This window comes from Aedes aegypti, chromosome 1, assembly GCF_002204515.2.
Source record: "Aedes aegypti strain LVP_AGWG chromosome 1, AaegL5.0 Primary Assembly, whole genome shotgun sequence".
Lineage (NCBI taxonomy): Eukaryota > Metazoa > Arthropoda > Insecta > Diptera > Culicidae > Aedes > Aedes aegypti.
Window position 1 is genome coordinate 278,799,103 of NC_035107.1, and position 20,946 is coordinate 278,820,048.

The 20,946-nt window shown below is 37.7% G+C and overlaps 1 protein-coding gene and 1 long non-coding RNA gene across 4 annotated transcripts in view; one reads left to right on the forward strand and one right to left on the reverse strand.

The window, feature by feature from the left end:
• The window catches only part of LOC5573431 (facilitated trehalose transporter Tret1), a 77,172-nt gene that overhangs the window by 45,560 nt on the left and 10,666 nt on the right, over positions 1-20,946 (forward strand). For all 3 annotated transcript variants that reach the window (XM_021837923.1, XM_021837922.1, XM_021837924.1), the window contains exons 2-3: positions 2,615-2,731; positions 2,788-2,946. In XM_021837923.1, coding sequence (XP_021693615.1) covers positions 2,629-2,731; positions 2,788-2,946 — 262 coding nt within the window. In that variant the 5' untranslated portion in view covers positions 2,615-2,628. The remainder of the gene's footprint in view (positions 1-2,614; positions 2,732-2,787; positions 2,947-20,946) is intronic.
• On the reverse strand, positions 2,101-2,689 carry LOC110674142. The gene is made up of 2 exons (XR_002498695.1): positions 2,565-2,689; positions 2,101-2,414 (listed from the first exon to the last, which is right to left on the reverse strand). It is a non-coding gene; the product is annotated as an uncharacterized LOC110674142 (long non-coding RNA).

Genomic DNA, 20,946 nt, shown 5'->3' on the forward strand with positions numbered 1-20,946 from the left:
TTCTGGACATTTTCCCATGCGTCTTTCGTCGTTTCAACGTTTTTCACTAGATACCGTCCTCGTGCTTCCGATCGTGTCGCTTCCAGAACCAACAGTTTGCTCATCGCCTCTTGGGATTATGGCTTCCAAATCAAAAGATGCGCTTCTCGTACTTTTCAGGCTATGACCCGCGCTGGGCCCATAACCACTTGTGAGTGGACATAGAACACTTGCGTAGAGGTCAAAGTCTGAACAAGGAATGATAATATATGTCTTCTATATACCGTGCGGGATCGAAATCCGTACACCTCAAAAATGAAACTGAATCCGTCCACTTCATACAAATCGCCTACTATTTGTATTAAGTGTACGGATATTGAGCCTGTACGTATTTCGGTCCCTATTATACTACTACTCCAACAGTAACCTTAATGGGAGGTATGCACTTCAACAGAAAAGTAAACGTCTCCAATGCGTGGGAAATTTCTTGCAAGAAAAGCATTTTTCTTTGATTCACAGTACGCAGTTGAAAATAAATGTCAATTCTTGACCTTTTCTTCCACAAAAAATTTTACTTTCTTGAGCGGAACAGCATACCTAGTTTAAAGCTTAATTCTCTGCTGCAAAATAATCGCTCAAGGAATCTTGAATGGTCGTTGAACTTTCTAATGACCATTTCCACTTACTAAAAGTGACACAAATTTAACAAATCATGAAGTTTGATATGTTGCATAAACGCTTTTATTTTCAGTTTCCGTCAATGTTCTAGTACACAGAGATCATATGAGACGAGAATAGTCAGTTTTCATATCTCGTTTCAGGAACCAAATGACCTTTTCGGTCCAACGACTTTTTTAGCCTTTTTACGAATTGAGCCTCAAAAAACACAGTAAAAGAAGTCAGGATGTATCACAGACATTAACTGTGCCGCTGTGCTAAATAGAACCGTTGCAACGGTGCTGTATCCTTCGAATTCCAAAGTGTGATTTTTTTCAAATTCGTGATTGATGGAGCTATTGGCCGACGAAACTGAAATGATATGAAACGGTGATTAATCCACCGACAGGTGATGGTGTGCTTCGTAGATTGTTACTTCATTTCCATGTGGGTGTTGAGTTTGTAACAATTATGATTAACATAACACAGATATTCAAGTATGAAATTGAACATGTTTAAAAAGTTTAACAATAATTTGAAACGGTCTACAAATAGGAACAAGTTCCAATGCTAATGTCAGTGGTGAATACTAATATTTTCAACTTATTTATTTTCACCACTAACTGAAGTTACAGGCTGTGTTGTGGATTCAAAACTATTGTAATCTGAACTTCTTTTTATATAACTTTTGGGAATTTGATCCATGTTGTTTCTTTTCTCTTTCAATACTGTGCCATGATTTGAATGAGTCGTTTAAAACTATCATTGTAATCATTGTAAATAGTAAAATAATTAGTAATAGAAAACAGAGATGGCGCCATAAATCATCTGATATAGAGAATTGTCATACATAACATAAGTATCACAAAAACATGACCTTTCCTCAATCCCAGCTGTACAAGAAAAACATAACACCGATAACACCAGTTAACTGCCGTCGCTCGAAAAAGTGCCAACAAAATTTACATAATACATTCGCGCCACCTCGGTATATACGGTATGTGTCAACCCCCGAGGTTCGAGGTTTTCGTGGGCGCAACTTATTAAAAACACACGCCGCACCGCTATAGAGGAAGGTATTTTAAAATTCATCCGGCGGCGCCGCGAACCGATATAAATAAAACACGCGCTCGTGGCTTACTTGGATCCGGCATATCAGTACATACCTATATGGATCCGATGAGTTTACGTAGCGCCCTGGTGAGGAAAAGGGGCATGGCTTGTTTTGATCTATCGCAAACTGACAATAAAGTCAATAACTTATTCAATGTACCTTTCGGTTTTTACGGTTTCTATTGTGCGTGGACTAAGACTGAATGGTCGGCATATTAAGACGTCACATTATGGTGAATAATGTCTTCTAACTGAGAAGTACATAGGGTGACGTGCCATTTCCTAGTCGTGGGCACTAAATTGCATCGAATTCCTTCGCAGAGCAACCACAGACAAAAAGAGAAAATCGTATCAATATTTTTCAATACCAGCTTGCACTTTATTTACAGCGGTACATCAAGAACGTAATATTCAATTTTGAGTGCAAAAACCGCTCAGACTAACTTTTGATAAATCACGATGAATATTCTAAGAGTAATACTGTTTGACTTTGGTCTAAACCTACAACCAAACGTAAGCAATTGATATCTTTTAATACAAGGAAATTCCATTTGCGGACGCTTCTAGGCATAATTTGAGGGTGTGTTTCACAGCTCCACTTTCGATCCGATGATAACTCCAGGTTATTTATTCCGATATCGCAAGGGCAGGACTGTTTGATGTCGCTAATGGAAAGTCAAGGAAGTCAAACACGGTGATGTCTTAATGAGTAAATTGATTGAGTAAGCACAGACAAACAGACGTAATACTTAGCACTTTGTTTATAATCAATCGGTATCAAGTGTAGCAAATTACCTCCAGTGATTAAGACTTACATTGCAATTGTGCCGCTGTAATCAAACTTTCGTTTTTCTCTTCTTTGCAGATCTCGATTAAACGATGAGTAATAATGGACCGGGGGTTACAAACCCCATGCTGTACGATCCTCCGGAGGGACAGGCCTCCAATACGAAGCTGATGCAGTTTGTAGCTGGCGTTGGAGGTAATAATCGAAGTCATTTTTGAATCCTTACACTCATATCGCTTCGTCAATTTTAGTGTCCATCGCCGCCATCAGTGCCGGAACCGCCCTCGGATGGACTTCGCCAGTTCTGCCGCAGCTGGCACTTCCGGAAGCGGGAAACGATTCCACGACGGCAACCGCCAGCAGTAACAACACCGATGCCGGTTCGGGTTTCTATCTCACAGCTGACCAAGGTAGGACTCGATAAATACGGAATTTTGTTATCTCATTCCCAACAAAAATCGATCATCACAGCTCGGTGGCCTTAAGCGGTAAACGGTGATTGTCTCCGCTTATCAGGACTCACATGCTATTTTATGGCTCAATTGGAATTGAGCTTCGCTCGCGAACGCCTCTGGAGAGATCGCGTATTTCCTAATTGATTGCTACCTGTTGCCAATCAGCCGGATATCAGTGCCGCCATCACTCGGGGCGCACGTGATTACTGAACCACGGAACTTTTTTGGCTACCGTGACGGGTCATAGCTTGAGATTTTGGGAATTATCGTTTTAGGGGGGGCATTAATTATCGGTGAATGGCACTTTAATTCGCGGGGGCGATTCGCAAGAATTTAATTACAGCGGTGCGGCTTGATAATCGTCTGGAACGCGGTTTTACTAACGGCATACTGCGATTGACACTTGCTTGTTATCATATCCGTGTAATCACTAGCCCACATCTGTGCTGTTACTTCAATAGGGCCTAACTGACTTGAGCGATTTCTCTTCATCGATCCTCTCTTTCGCTAATAACTTTGATGTAGTGATTCTTCATCCTACAGCAAAGAATCAGTTTACTGCAATATCGCAAAGGGAGCAACGATAAAGAGAAATCGATGAATGCAGATAAGCCCTTATGAAAAAACAATGTTGACTTATTCACTTTTTTTGGACTTCTTCTTCGGCTTCCTGCCATAACTTCCCTACAGTGGCATAGCCTGCTTATCAGCTTCTCAGCAGTATTCTATGAGCACTTCCATTTCAACTAATAGCTTTCTTTGCTAAAGTTGCCATTTTCGTATTCGCGATGACAAAGCAATAATTTTCTACCTAATATAAATCTAGAAGCACCAAAATACAGCTATTTACTAAAATAAGGGTTGCTGAATACATTGCCTATTTCAACCAACTTGCATGCAAGTTTTCCAGCTTGTATGGCAATTTATTCGCTCAATTTACCACAAAATTCAGATTTCATGTGTATAACAATCATTATAAACAAAGTTCATAATATTTTCGCAGCTTTTGTTATTTTTTGATGGTTTCGAAAAGTTTTGTATTTTTTTCATATGGGAAAAACAAAGAATTTTGTATGGAGACTGGAAGCACGTTGGAAAAATCGATTTAATCTAAATTTAATCGTGCAACTTAAAATCAAATTATTCCTAAAATGAAAGTCAAAGTCATATGTTGTATGCTTGGTGTATTAGATCGCAAAAAAGCTTGATAAATCTTACTTTAAATTTCATGTAAACATCAATGAAAGCAGTGTTTTATACAACTTTGGCGACCTATAGCTTAAAATTGTGACGTGCTGGAACATTTCTGTGAATGGCATCAGATACAGCAACCCCAAATCTGTAAGAGATATATAATTTGATCCTCCAAGGAATTCTCGTTGGTGCTCTAGAGCCTTTTCCGGAAGAACTGCTGTGAAATCCCCGGTGGAGCTCCAGAGGAACTTCGGAGGAATGTATAGAGGAACTCCAAAGGAATGTATAGAGGAATTCCTGGAGTGACTCTGGAGTATTTCCCGGAGGAAATCTGAAGGAATTCCCAGAGAAACTCCAATAGAATTTCTGGAGGAAACTCGGAAGAATTACTGGAGGGACTCCCGAGGAATCATAGAGAAATCTGACGAAATTACCGGCGGAACACCAAAGAAATTTTGAAGTGTTTTCTGGAAGATATCGGAAATAAATCCTAGAGGAACTCCGGAGGAATCGGTAGAGAAATTCCAGAGGCGTTTCTGTAAGAATTCCAAGTTACTCTGGTGATATTCCTGGAGAAACTATGGAGGAAACCCAAATGAATTTCCGGTAGAGTTCTAAAGCAACTATCGTGGAATTGCTGGAGGAATTACGTGAGAAACTCCTGAAGAATTTATGGAAGAACTTTGGAGCAATTCCCAGTGGAACTTCCAGGGAATTGCTGCAAGGAATTCTCCGAAGAACTCCTGTGTGATTCCAGGAGAACCTTTTAAGGAACTCCGGAGGAATTCTAGGAAAAACTCTTGAGAAATTCACGAAGGAACGCTGGATGATTTCTCGGAGCAAATCTAGAGGAATTTCCGGAGTAATTCTAGAAGGATTCCTAGTGAAACTCCGGAGGATTTCCGAGGAATTGCTAAAGAAACTCTGAAGAATTCATGGAGAAACTCCAAACTTTAGTGGAAATCCGAAGGGATTCCTGGTGGAAATTAAAAAAAAAAATCCCAGGACGATTTTCTGGAGGAAATCCCCGGAGGTGCTACTTGAGGAAATAGGCGGAAGAATGTCTGGACGAAATCTGCAACGGAACTACTGTTGGAAATCCCCTGAGAAATTCCATGTGGAAATCCCCAAACGGGCCTTCCTTAACCGAGTGGTTAGAGTCCACGGCTACAAAGCAAAGCCATGCTGAAGGTGTCTGGGTTCGATTTCCAGTCGGTCCAGGATCTCTTCGTAATGGAAATTTCCTTGACTTCCCTGGGCATAAAGTATCATCGTACCTGCCACATGATATTCTTTCTGGCATTACGTCCCCACTGGGACAGAGCCTGCTTAGTGTTCTTATGGGCCTGGGCATAGTACCTGCCACACGATATACGAATGCGAAAATGGCAACTTTGGCAAAGAAAGCTCTCAGTCAATAACTATGGAAGTGCTCATTAAACACAAAGCTGACAAGTGCAAACGTAATTCCAAGAAGAAGAATAAGGAATCCCCGAACTCCTCAGAGGAGTTCTTGGGGAAGTTTTGGAGGAATTTCTGAAGCAAATTGCCTGAGGGGTTTCTGGATGTAATACTGTACGAAATCCACGGAAGAATTTCTGGAGGAAATCCACGGAGGAATTGCTATTAAAAATCTACTGGGTAATTTCTAGAGAAAATCTCCGAATGAGTTCTTCAGGGATATTCCCAAAGGAATCCTCGAAATTCCCGGAGAAATTCCTGGTGCAAATCCCGGATAAATTCTCAGAAAAAAACCTGTCAGATGAGGAAATTTTCATGGAACAACCTGAGGGGCTCGTTCAGAAAAGTCCAAGAAAGGTTTGTCTACAGTATTAAAGTTAAACACAGTACTGAAGAGAACTGGCTTGGAGCGATCCAGTTATGATCAGGGTTGGGAAAAAATCTGAAATTCACTCTACAGTAGCCAAGCCAAGCCAATCACAGTCAGCGAAGCCAGTGAAACTCACGCCCATCGCTGCTGTAGGCAAAATGCCTTGAAAATAGCAAAACACCCGTTGCTAAGGGCAACCCAGAATTACTGTGGAAAAATGTTCTATTTCCCGCTGCATGTCCCGCATTTAGAGCCTTCAGGCGAAGTAGGCCGTCATTGAAATTTGTACGCGTCGTTAATGATTGTTGCTAATTCATCTCACGATTTCGAATCAAAGAAAATCAGTTGGTTTTGCACTAACATAGCTGAAAAAGTATCAGCATACTTTATGCATGTTAGCGCGTACATTGATTCTTTTTCAAGTCAATATAAACTATCAAGACTGAGTTTTATCACTTTGAAATGCATGCTGAAAAGTCATCATTGTTGCCGAAACGAATGACGGGCTACTTAGCCTTCAATGACACTCATGATTTAGAAAATTCGTGCACCCAACATAGGCTACTTGATGAGATTCACGTTTTTGAACTACTGTACTGGGAGAGCCACGTGATTTTCGCCAAAATTCAAGCCTACTACTATTACCATTCCCAGCACTGGTTATGATCCTTGTGTTTATTACCGTTTTGTCTCAAATTCCGAACAGACTCATATTCCGCACACTCGGTTTTTGTATGGCGATTTGGTTGAAATGTTTCGCTGAAATATGTCATTAAATAAGAAGGAAATGGCAGTCAATTGCAATTCAAATTTAACGTCTCCAATATAATTTATATCGCGGGAGTAATGATGATTCTCTAGTTTGAGACCAGTAGAACAAGCTCAGATATATTTATTTGCGAAATTACGCATTTGAATACGATGTATTCGTGCTGTTCGGAATTTGAATCAAAGTGTTTGGAATATGAGACAGAATGAACACAGTGTTCGGCATTTGAATCAAAATGTTGTTCCATACTGTTACGTGAAAACAATAGTAAAACTAATTAAATCAACATTATTATTAGTATATCCAACAGCTAACAGTTAGACTTTGCGAAGAAATCAAAATTTACACAAATATCAGCCAGTGTATGCCAATCAGATGCATTTGTTGACCTTAAGATTTTTTTTTTTTTTTTTTTTTTTTTTTTTTTTTTTGGGAAAAATTCTTAAAAACTAATTTAAAAAACGAGTGTGTTTGTTGGTTACCTTAATAGTTCTACAAGCTCATTTCTGAATCTTTTTGTGACTGGTGTAGTGTATGTACTTGCTAAACACTAATACAATATTTTCTCTCTCTGATCTACTAAATTCTGTTAATTCGGGAAACTGAAATCTATCAAATCTTTTGCTAGTGAATTTTATTGGGTTGATTTGTCTGAGATGTTCGAAGCATATTTTCCACATTGAATCAGCTGTTCTACATTCTGAAAACAAATGGGACAGTGTCTCGATCATTGTATTGCAATGTCTACACAGATTTGTGGAACTGCGGCCATGTCTAAAATATGAATCCATGTTTGGAACTTTTTCATTGACAATCAAATAGTACATTGACTTTTCTTCTGAGTTCATTACTTTTGACAAGCTAATGTTTCTCCAGATATGAGTCCACCTTTTATTAGGATGCTTTGTCGTTATTTCAGCATGCCCTTTCTTTGAAACATAATGTTCATATAATAATTTACACGAAAATCTTTCCATTATATGCTGAGGTATTGACGACAACTCCGAGCGAAGAAAACTTACAAAATCGAGACTGGTTGGAATTATGGAATTTTGTTGGTTCAAAAATTGATTCACGATAAATGAATTGTCATAATTACAGGTAACAAAAGTGTTTATGATCAATGACCAGCTTTTGCATTCTGGATCATGTAATGCCAAGCCACCAGATTTTCGTGGCAATATTAATTGGTTAAAAGCAACTCTCATTCCATGGTTTCGCCAAAGAAATATTCCAATCAAGTTCTTTAATTTGGCGCAGTACTTATTGTTTAGCTTTATCGTTGAAGCTACATACCACGCTCTAGATAGAGCAAATGTATTCACAAAGATTTGTTTTTGTATTAGATTAAGTTTCCTCGGTTGATTTACTTGAAGTACAAAAGATACGTTTTCAACAACAGATTTCCAATTTTCATCTGACATTTTTTTGATTGAGTTCGAATACTGTATTCCTAGGATTTTAACTCTATCAGTCATATTTAACCAAACAGGAATCGAAGAAATTTGTGGTCCATGTCCTATCTGTATAGCTTTTGTTTTATTAAAATTGAGCTGTGCACCTGAAACTTTCCCGAAGTTCACGAACAGTTGTTTAATTATTTCTAAATCATTCAAATTGTTGATCACCAATGACACGTCATCAGCATAAGCGTTGACTAAATCCAGCACATTTGAACAACTAGCAATAATCTTTTGTAATAATGGCTCCAAATACAGTACAAATAAATGCATAGATATAGGGTCACCTTGTCTTATCGATCTTTCAATTTTGATTTCTCTGGACAAACATCCATTTACTAGAATTTTTGAATAAGAAACATCTCTAATCATTTTCATAAAATCGACAAATTTTCTGTTAACGTTCATCGCATTCAAAGTATCAAATAAAAATCGAGGTTCCACTCTATCAAAAGCTTTTTCCATGTCAAAAGAAATCAAAAGAGCCTTCTTCCTTTTATGTTGCAGCTCTACTATGCGATCTCTTATAGAACAAGTTACTTCAAATATGTTTCTTCTGGGATTAGCGCATTTTTGATTTGAACAGATCAAATCAGGCATTAGCTTATTCAACCTTTCTTTCAATATTCTTGCGATTATCTTATAATCAAAATTCAAGAGTCAGTGGACGATACTCTTCTATTTTATTGTTAGAATTCTTTTTTCTAACCAAAACAATCATACCATCACATAATTTTTTCTCCATGTTTCCGTCAATTGCACAATTTATTACAGCTGTTATTTCTGTTTTCACGGTACTCCAACTATCCATAAAAAATTCTTTCGGCAACCCGTCTAACCCTGGTGCTTTTTTCGAAGCACTGGTTTTAATTGCATGATAAACTTCATCTTCCGTTACTTCAGACATCAAATTTTCATTCTGCAAATTTCCAGCCGGTAATACATTTTCTGGTCTGAAATCTCTCCCATCTTCAATGGGATTCGATTTGAAAAACGATTCAAAATGATCAACGATATGCTCTTGAATAATATCTGAACTATGCTCTTGCCTTCCCTCGATATCCAGAATTTTAATTTGTGTTTTACTCTTTTTCTTGACCTTCTCATCCAACTGAAAAATTGACATCGGTTCTCCACTGAAATAAATTTCATTATTTCTGGACAGAAACGTGCTGAATTCTCGTTGTAGTTTTAACATTTTCCCCTTGATCCTGTTTATTTCAGCGATCTTCTGACTATCGATCAGATAATCGTCATATGCTCTGCGCAGAGCAAAGTACCAAAACTCCATATTACTATGAAAGTCCTTATAAATTGCACTTGATTTCCATTTGAGAAACGATATTACTTTTGCCTTGGCATATTCTGTCCACCAAACTAACCAATTTCTATAATAACGTCGTTGTGAAACCCAATACTGCCATTTTTGATTGAATTCGACACGATTTTGTTCATCTGCTAAAATCAGGGATTTGTAGTTCCACACACCTTTCCCAAAAGGTTTTCCTAGAAACGGTAATTGAATTTTTACGATGCGAGCTTTATGATCCGTGAAAGACGAAACCTGGTATTTTGCGTTAACGATATGTTTTGAAAGTGATTTAGATACATATATGCGATCAATTCTTGAACCAAAACCTCCTCTTACAAAGGAAAATTCTTGTCTGTTACCAGATACGACTTCCCAAGCATCCTCCAAATGGAGTGCCTGCCTCAACCTCTTCAACATGGGACTGAAATTATTTGTATTTTCATTACTACTATCCTTACCTTTTTCAATGCAATTAAAATCGCCTCCAAGAATAATCAAATCAGAAGAACCTCTCAAATAATATGGTACGGTCTCGTTAAAAAATTGTTCTCTACTAGATCGGTTTGCAGAACCAGACGGAGCATAAACATTGCAAATAATGACGTCATTGTTAAGTTTCAGCTTGATTACTCTGGAATCTACGCTTCGTTCAATCTCTCTACACTGTAAATGTGCCTTAACCGCTATTGCGGTTCCTCTTTTCTCATGATCAATGTTATACACTATATCAAACCCATACAGATCTAAATTCTCATTTTCAACCTCTTGGAAAAGAATCACATCTACATCCATCAATTTAACAAATGTCTTCAGAGAGTTTATCTTGTTAGTATTGGAAATATTGTTTAAATTTATACTGGCGATACCCAAGTAACACCGAAAACATCTTTCTTGGAAGTAGATAGAAGATATTGTTATATAGGAGTTTTATAGGTGAAATCCATAACAACGTTGGTAATTTTAAAGTTATGAAATAGTATTCAAAAAACATATTTTGCCCAAACGTCAAATCGAGATGAGACAAATAGACTAGGTGAAATTATAACTCAAAGTACATTAATACAACTTATATAGGATTCATATCCCACCTTTTACCATCAAACAATAATAAGCTTTACAGATGTAAACTATGAACTGCACTATTATTACCCACTCCCGTTTGCCGTTGCTTAATTACAAAATTCTGATGGCTCTGTTTCGGGATGGCGATAGAATATTATCTCCAGCTGATAGGAAAACAACAGATAACAATATGGTTGTGTGTCTTTTGGAAATATTCTAACACCTGCAAGAGTTTTATTATAAGGTGAAGGTGTTAGATGCTGGCATACTGAATCATACAGAAAATTGAATGGAGTGTTCTACACAAGTGGCGTCTTTTCCAAAGGCATCGGCATTTTATCGATAGGCATGCGTTCTAGTCCGTCAATGGCTTTTTGTTGGTAACAGAAAGCTTTCCCCCGTGATAGAACATGAATGGCTTTCCTGTATATCACTATGTTCCATTTCATTTCCAGCAGTCCGCTCCGTTCTAATTCATTGAATATTTACCTTTTTACAGAGAACCTCATAATTGTCATATGCTTCACATTCTAAACATTGATTTAGGGGTCATAGTTAGTGTTTTCGTGTTCTAAATGCAAATTATTTTTATAAAATTCGAGCCGTTTTACTCATTTCGTTCGTAATTTTTGCTGCATTATTTACAACTAAATAAAATTTTGACGTTTGTTTGTTTTTGATTCACTGAAGAGGAAGCTGTAATTAAGTTGTAAACATGTGATAATAACAATCGCAATACAAAGCAATAACTTATTTCAGCGGAGCTTGCAGACATGCTCTTATCATGTATTATTAACGTATATTATAAGTTTTCAAGCGGAGATGAACCAGCCAAGGGCTGAAAATCTCCCTAATAAAGATAAATGATAATAATAATAAGTTTTCAATAAATATTTTATGACCTCTCAATCTAAACAAGATTGAATTGACACATATGACATTACCGTCTAAAAACATAAAACTATGCCAACGAGTAAGAAATGCTGAAAGTTTTAGGGAAGGGAGCTGTATTCACTTTGGTTATGCGGTCTGGATATCGAATAATTCTGATCAAGACAGTTATATATGGAATAAATTATAAATATGAATTAATTTTAGGTTATTGGAATGAGTTATAAGTTGGAATATATAATTCATGCACATGAACTATTCTAAATATTTTCAAACGGCACTGTAAGCTACGTGCCATATTGTTTTTTTGTGGCTCAAAACAAATCTTAAAAAAATAACAATTTTTTGACGATTTAACATTTCTGTTTTCAATCACTTTAATGGCGCATGAATTTTTGGAGAGTAAAATCAAAAGTTGCACCAAACATCTCGAACCGCATTAGAAACAGGGCCCTCATTGATGATTATGATACCATGTTTATTTTTATATTTTATGACACATAATTGGGAGTCCTCGACTTCATCACTCGGAATTATTTGTTGGTTTTAAGAAGACGTGAATAATCCAAACATATTTTTATTTCCTTTAATTTATTCTGCTTTGCACGTGGTTAATTTGATTACGAGTATAATTTGATGTAAAAATGTTTTCTGCAGGTTAAATCACTTGAAAATAGCTACATTACAACTAATACATTATGCTGTACTATAAAAGTATTTTGAAAGTTATATCACTTGCAATGTACTAAATTACAACATATGCATGTAGTTGAAATATAGAAGTTACATGTTAGTATTTTTTGCAGTCAAAAAACATAATTATGACTAATTACTATTTTATATATAATCGTTACTTACATTATGTTGAGAGTACGTTTACAGATTGTTGATTGAACAAGATCTTAGTTCTATGATGTTGTTATGAGACATCTATAAGAAGTTATATAAGCCGCCATTTTTTGCGCTGTTTAAGCTCTACAAGTGTTTGGTTTCAAGTCAGGAATACTAGAAATATACAACCTAACATGTATAAATCGTGAATTTTAAACTGTTATATAACAAGTTGTGTTACTTGGGTATTATATGATGTTAGTCTGTTAGTATCGGTGTTAGTGCCCATTGTTCTAAGCTTATCGTACTTTCCTGCCTTTCTTCTTCGTTTCTCTTCTACTCGAAGACGTAGACTTCATTGAACAATCGGTCTCGTAATCAGAGATATCGTTCGGGTCCATCAATGCCTCAAACACATTCGACTTCTGCATACTTGTTTGGTTATCGTTAACACCTTCAGTTGGCTTACCGAAACCATCACTACCACCGATGATGCTGGAAACACGAACTACTTTGTTGGGTGCAACGAAATCAGATGAATGCTGCTCGACGAGATCTGCTGCCGTTGTTGTCGATTCAGTGGTAGTAATGGTAGACTTCAGGTTGTGCTTCTCTTGAGTTAACTTCCTATTCAGAGCGTTCAAGTTAACCATTTTAGGTTCAATCCTGTCCGTTGTCGCTGGTCTTTTAGGTGGTTTCAATGTACTTGACGATCCTTGAAGTATGTCCGCGTAACCTGATGATGCCCTCTGCATTCCCGTGTTGACGCTTTTCTGAGTGCCGACGATTTGTATCGCCTCCGCGCATTTTGCACCGTAGTGAACTTGTCTGCCGCAATGCCTACACGTGATCTGTTGGTTTTTGTACGTTACCAGTGTTGAATGACCAGCCATGAAAATGTATGATGGAATGGTGGTCGCTAGTCGAATCCGCATTTTCCTAACACCGCTGGGTGTTCCCCTCAACTGCTCCGGTGCTTCCCAAACCTCACTCTTGATCGATAGTATTTCGCCGTATATCTCCATTTCGCGCTTGATGAAATCATTATCCAATTGTGGTGGTAAATCGTGTACCCTTACAACCGTGGCACCATCGTCCATCAGTAATGGTACCGTGAACTTTACGTTGTCATACTCTACCTCATGTTTCCGGTCATGGTTCTCAACTACTTCCAAAGCATATTCCAGACTATCGCATTCTACATATGTGATCCCACGTGATCCATTGAACTGGAACGATTTGATCCGCTCCGAGGGTAATTTGATCTTGTTGAAGATTAGATCCGTCACAGTCTCGACCTTGGGTTTCTTCGCCGGTTCCGAGAAATTAACCATAAATGTGTTGATTCGCGTGGTGTTGCTGGATCCAGCGTTGCTTGTGGCTGCCATGTTTGAATTTGTTGTGTGTTTGTGTTACTATACAACGGATACCCTCCAATGAAGGTCACTACCTTGATGTTCACTTTATATAACTACAGCTCTTACAAAAGCGTCCGCACTGAACAACAGCCAAATCGAGACTGAGCGCGTACATTGATTCTTTTTCAAGTCAATATAAACTATCAAGACTGAGTTTTATCACTTTGAAACGCATGCTGAAAAGTCATCATTGTTGCCGAAACGAATGACGGGCTACTTAGCCTTCAATGACACTCATGATTTAGAAAATTCGTGCACCCAACATAGGTTACTTGATGAGATTCACGTTTTTGAACTACTGTACTGGGAGAGCCACGTGATTTTCGCCAAAATTCAAGCCTACTACTATTACCATTCCCAGCACTGGTTATGATCCTTGTGTTTATTACCGTTTTGTCTCAAATTCCGAACAGACTCATATTCCGCACACTCGGTTTTTGTATGGCGATTTGGTTGAAATGTTTCGCTGAAATATGTCATTAAGGCTCAAGAATCCATCATTCAATCATCAGCAATCATCAAAAATGAAAAACCAGTTTTTTTATTCAAATCAAAAGAAATCCTCACGAAAATCTATCACTGCCCTACAGATAGCAAGTGCAATGCAATGATAGATTTTCATGAGCATTGCTTCAATTTTGAGCGAAAAAACTGGTTTTGAAAATTTGTAAAACGATGATGGTTATTTTCCTCTTAAATAAGAAGGAAATGGCAGTCAATTGCAATTCAAATTTAACGTCTCCAATATAATTTATATCGCGGGAGTAATGATGATTCTCTAGTTTGAGACCAGAGAACAAGCTCAGATAAATTTATTTACGAAATTACGCATTTGAATACGATGTATTCGTGCTGTTCGGAATTTGAATCAAAGTGTTTGGAATATGAGACAGAATGAACACAGTGTTCGGCATTTGAATCAAAATGTTGTTCCATACTTTTACGTGAAAACAATAGTAAAACAAATTAAATCAACATTATTATTAGTATATCCAACAGCTAACAGTTAGACTTTGCGAAGAAATTAAAATTTACACAAATATCAGCCAGTGTATGCCAATCAGATGCATTTGTTGGCCTTAAGTGTTCGGAATATGACAAAACGGTACATGACGGACGGAAAGCGGATCATCATCATTGCAGTTTACGTCGACGATTTGCCATTGTTCTCAAACGATCCAGAGTGGCTTGATTCAGTGAAGCGTCAACTGTTAGCGAAGTTCCGTATGGAGGATTCCGTCGAAACCAGACAGGTGCTCGGAATGCGGATTACCAGGACAGGTGACATCAGCTGGAGTGAATCAACGGACGGTACAGAACATTCCATACCGTGAGCTAGACTAGGGTTCAGATTGGTTTAGTATTCCCCGTAACGCACCTCGACAAGGTGATCTACACGCGTTACGGGCACAACTTCTCCAGGAGAGCGGTGAAAAAATAGTAAACAAATCTGGGAAGGAAACCCTTGATTATTCCAGGGGAAAGTTTTTAGAGCAATCCCTGTAGAAATCATTTTAGAATGTTCAACCGGCATAGCATACTGCGATATAGTAGCAAAAAACCGTGACCTTCCATGACCATAGTTGAAGACACCTGGTTATACTTTCGATAGCTACTTAAACTCATTGTAAATCAATGAAATATTTAGTTCGAGAGAGATAGATTCGACTGTTAACATCAGATATCTCCTGAAAGAGCTATTACCACGTCCAATCACTGTCATGGGAAGCATCAATTGAGTCATTTAACCTTCCCAAACCGCAGTTCACGCCCTGGCCTTCAAGGCCTTCAACGGATCCAGTTTCTGCTGGTTCATGCTCCTCTCCACATGGTGCCATATGCGTTAAACAAATTAACGGCGGATGTCAACTTCATTTAGCAGAAGACGTGTACGATGACCTCTGCTGGTCTGGTCTCGCCGCCGGATCGTCGCTGAGGTTTAATTAACTTCAATTTATCTCCCTCGCTGGGAGTTGTTCCGTTCGTTTTGAAGAAGTGCGTTCCGCATGCGAGGGTGTAGATCCACTGTTGTCGGTGGCATTCCGGTTAATAAAAGTCATAAATAATGACGCGCAGTGTCACATTCTGCCGTGCCTTCCTGGGCTGCTGAAAGGCGATAGCGAATTCTTATTCAATGAGAATGTGGCAGCAGCTTCCAGTTTAAAGTCTCGACAGTTGACGACACACGAGATGCATTCCAATTAGCGGTTGTCGTCGTTGAATGATTCTAAGTTGTTCCTCAACTCGACTGAAACGGTTTGCAACTGTCTTCCCTCTATCTGTTCGATATCCTATACACGGTCGTACCGCTGTAATCAAACGTCGATTGTTCGCAGTTATCATTTCTTATCGTGCCTCACGCATTCAGCGCCAAAGTCCATACCAGTAGCAGTCGTCATTATCATCAATTATCGGCCATTCGTAATCCTTTGAATTGCTTCCCAAATACCGATTGTCATCGTTCATCGACAATGTGAACTGCTGGCCAAAAATTAACTGGGACAAACGTCCGGAGCATTTTGCATAATAAAATCGACTTGGATGCCACGTTCCTATGCGTAAATATTTATATTTTATGGGTTTCATCGCTTGCCAGGGAACTATTAATACTTTGAGTCAATATTTGCATTTCTTCTCATTGGCTCCCTGCCCGTCATGGAGAGCCAGAGCGAAAGCAAAGCAGGGAGCGGAATTATGAGGGTGTGTGCTGCCCTTGTGTTCTGCTAGTTTCGAATTACTTGCCTGGTTTTCTCAAGTGGCAGCAGATTGTGATGATGGATGCAACAATTTGCATTTGGATTATGCCTGGTCGGCCTTGGACGATGCCGGGGAAGTTTGACGCACTAGCCTGGATGAATAGAGTTACAAATTGCACTTTTGCAAGTGCATTTCTCTGTCGATACAACTGTGATGGGATTTATTGGTCGTTTTCAGTGGCCCTGAGTACCGCCTGATGATTGATTTGCAGGTCGATTCTAGGAATACATCTTTATCTCAGCTAAGTTTTCATTTCCAGGAATACAGATATTCAGAAGATTCAGAAGATTCAGAAAATTCGGAAGATTTAGACTATTTAGAAGATTTAGAAATTCAGAAGATTCAGAAGATTCAGAAGATTCAGAAGATTCAGAAGATTCAGAAGATTCAGAAGATTCAGAAGATTCAGAAGATTCAGAAGATTCAGAAGATTCAGAAGATTCAGAAGATTCAAGAAGAAATTCAGAAGATTCAGAAGATTCAGAAGATTCAGAAGATTCAGAAGATTCAGAAGATTCAGAAGATTCAGAAGATTCAGAAGATTCAGAAGATTCAGAAGATTCAGAAGATTCAGAAGATTCAGAATTCAGAAGATTCAGAAGATTCAGAAGATTCAGAAGATTCAGAAGATTCAGAAGATTCAGAAGATTCAGAAGATTCAGAAGATTCAGAAGATTCAGAAGATTCAGAAGATTCAGAAGATTCAGAAGATTCAGAAGATTCAGAAGATTCAGAAGATTCAGAAGATTCAGAAGATTCAGAAGATTCAGAAGATTCAGAAGATTCAGAAGATTCAGAAGATTCAGAAGATTCAGAAGATTCAGAAGATTCAGAAGATTCAGAAGATTCAGAAGATTCAGAAGATTCAGAAGATTCAGAAGATTCAGAAGATAGAAGATTCAGAAGATTCAGAAGATTCAGAAGATTCAGAAGATTAGAAGATTCAGAAGATTCAGAAGACTCAGAAGATTCAGAAGACTCAGAAGACTCAGAAGATTCAGAAGACTCAGAAGATTCAGAATATTCAGAAGATTCAGAAGATTCAGAAGATTCAGAAGATTCAGAAGATTCAGAAGATTCAGAAGATTCAGAAGATTCAGAAGATTCAGAAGATTCAGAAGATTCAGAAGATTCAGAAGATTCAGAAGATTCAGAAGATTCAGAAGATTCAGAAGATTCAGAAGATTCAGAAGATTCAGAAGATTCAGAAGATTCAGAAGTTCAGAAGATTCAGAAGATTCAGAAGATTCAGAAGATTCAGAAGATTCAGAAGATTCAGAAGATTCAGAAGATTCAGAAGATTCAGAAGATTCAGAAGATTCAGAAGATTCAGAAGATTCAGAAGATTCAGAAGATTCAGAAGATTCAGAAGATTCAGAAGATTCAGAAGATTCAGAAGATTCAGAAGATTCAGAAGATTCAGAAGATTCAGAAGATTCAGAAGATTCAGAAAGATTCAGAAGACTCAGAAGATTCAGAAGATTCAGAAGACTCAGAAGATTCAGAAGACTCAGAAGATTCAGAAGATTCAGAAGATTCAGAAGATTCAGAAGATTCAGAAGATTCAGAAGATTCAGAAGATTCAGAAGATTCAGAAGATTCAGAAGATTCAGAAGATTCAGAAGATTCAGAAGACTCAGAAGATTCAGAAGATTCAGAAGATTCAGAAGAAGAATTCAGAAGATTCAGAAGATTCAGAAGATTCAGAAGATTCAGAAGATTCAGAAGATTCAGAAGATTCAGAAGATTCAGAAGATTCAGAAGATTCAGAAGATTCAGAAGATTCAGAAGATTCAGAAATAAAGATTCAGAAGATTCAGAAGATTCAGAAGATTCAGAAGATTCAGAAGATTCAGAAGATTCAGAAGATTCAGAAGATTCAGAAGATTCAGAAGATTCAGAAGATTCAGAAGATTCAGAAGATTCAGAAGATTCAGAAGATTCAGAAGATTCAGAAGATTCAGAAGATTCAGAAGATTCAGAAGATTCAGAAGATTCAGAAGATTCAGAAGATTCAGAAGATTCAGAAGATTCAGAAGATTCAGAAGATTCAGAAGATTCAGAAGATTCAGAAGATTCAGAAGATTCAGAAGATTCAGAAGATTCAGAAGATTCAGAAGAAAAGATTCAGAAGATAAATCAGAAGATTCAGAAGATTCAGAAGATTCAGAAGATTCAGAAGATTCAGAAGATTCAGAAGATTCAGAAGATTCAGAAGATTCAGAAGATTCAGAAGATTCAGAAGATTCAGAAGATTCAGAAGATTCAGAAGATTCAGAAGATTCAGAAGTTCAGAAGATTCAGAAGATTCAGAAGATTCAGAAGATTCAGAAGATTCAGAAGATTCAGAAGATTCAGAAGATTCAGAAGATTCAGAAGATTCAGAAGATTCAGAAGATTCAGAAGATTCAGAAGATTCAGAAGATTCAGAAGATTCAGAAAGATTCAGAAGATTCAGAAGATTCAGAAGATTCAGAAGATTCAGAAGATTCAGAAGATCAAAGATTCAGAAGATTCAAAGATTCAGAAGATTCAGAAGATTCAGAGATTCAGAAGATTCAGAAGATTCAGAAGATTCAAAGATCAGAAGATCAGAAGATTCAGAAGATTCAGAAGATTCAGAAGATTCAGAGATTCAGAAGATTCAGAAGATTCAGAAGATTCAATTCAGGAGTCAGAGATTCAGAAGATTCAGAAGATTCAGAAGATTCAGAAGATTCAGAAGATCAGAAGATCAGAAGATTCAGAAGATCAGAGAATCAGAAGATCAGAAGATTCAGAAGATTCAGAAGATTCAGAAGATTTCAGAAGGAGTTCAGAAATCAGAAGTTCAGAAGATTCAGAAGATTCAGAAGATTCAGAAGATTCAGAAGATTCAGGAAGATTCAGAAGATTCAGAAGATTCAGAGATTCAGAAGATTCAGAAGATTCAGAAGATTCAGAAGATTCAGAAGATAAGATTCAGAAGATTCAGAAGATTCAGAAGATTCAGAAGATTCAGAAGATTCAGAAGATTCAGAAGATTCAGAAGATTCAGAAGATCAGAAGATTCAGAAGATTCAGAAGATTCAGAAGATTCAGAAGATTCAGAAGATTCAGAAAATTCAGAAGATTCAGAAGATTCAGAAGATTCAGAAGATTCAGAAGATTCAGAATATTCAGAAAATTCAGAAGATTCAGGAGATTCGATTTCAATTCGATATTGATTTCGATTCGATTTCGATTCGATTCGATCGATAATTTTATCTGCTGAAATTTGTAACGTTCTGTTTCAAATCTCTTCCTGAATACTATTATTTGAAGTATCACCACTTGGAAATAGTTCAAAACAAAACACCTGGGCCTATCATTATCAGTTGCAATCTCGGTAATACAGAATTCAGAAGATTCAGAAGATTCAGAAGATTCAGAAGATTCAGAAGATTCAGAAGATTCAGAAGATTCAGAAGATTCAGAAGATTCAGAAGATTCAGAAGATTCAGAAGATTCAGAAGATTCAGAAGATTCAGAAGATTCAGAAGATTCAGAAGATTCAGAAGATTCAGAAGATTCAGAAGATTCAGAAGATTCAGAAGATTCAGAAGATTCAGAAGATTCAGAAGATTCAGAAGATTCAGAAGATTCAGAAGATTCAGAAGATTCAGAAGATTCAGAAGATTCAGAAGATTCAGAAGATTCAGAAGATTCAGAAGATTCAGAAGATTCAGAAGATTCAGAAGATTCAGAAGATTCAGAAGATTCAAGATTCGAAGATTCCGAAGATTCCGAAGATTCCGAAGATTCCGAAGATTCCGAAGATTCCGAAGATTCCGAAGATTCCGAAGATTCCGAAGATTCCGAAGATTCCGAAGATTCCGAGATTCCGAAGATTCCGAAGATTCCGAAGATTCCGAAGATTCGAAGATTCCGAAGATTCCGAAGATTCCGAAGATTCCGAAGATTCCGAAGATTCCGAAGATTCCGAAGATTCCGAAGATTCCGAAGATTCCGAAGATTCCGAAGATTCGAAGATTCCGAAGATTCCGAAGATTCCGAAGATTCCGAAGATTCCGAAGATTCCGAAGATTCCGAAGATTCCGAAGATTCCGAAGATTCCGAAGATTCCGAAGATTCCGAAGATTCCGAAGATTCCGAAGATTCCGAAGATTCCGAAGATTCCGAAGATTCCGAAGATTCCGAAGATTCCGAAGATTCCGAAGATTCCGAAGATTCCGAAGATTCCGAAGATTCCGAAGATTCCGAAGATTCCGAAGATTCCGAAGATTCCGAAGATTCCGAAGATTCCGAAGATTCCGAAGATTCCGAAGATTCCGAAGATTCCGAAGATTCCGAAGATTCCGAAGATTCCGAAGATTCCGAAGATTCCGAAGATTCCGAAGATTCCGAAGATTCCGAAGATTCCGAAGATTCGAAGATTCCGAAGATTCAGA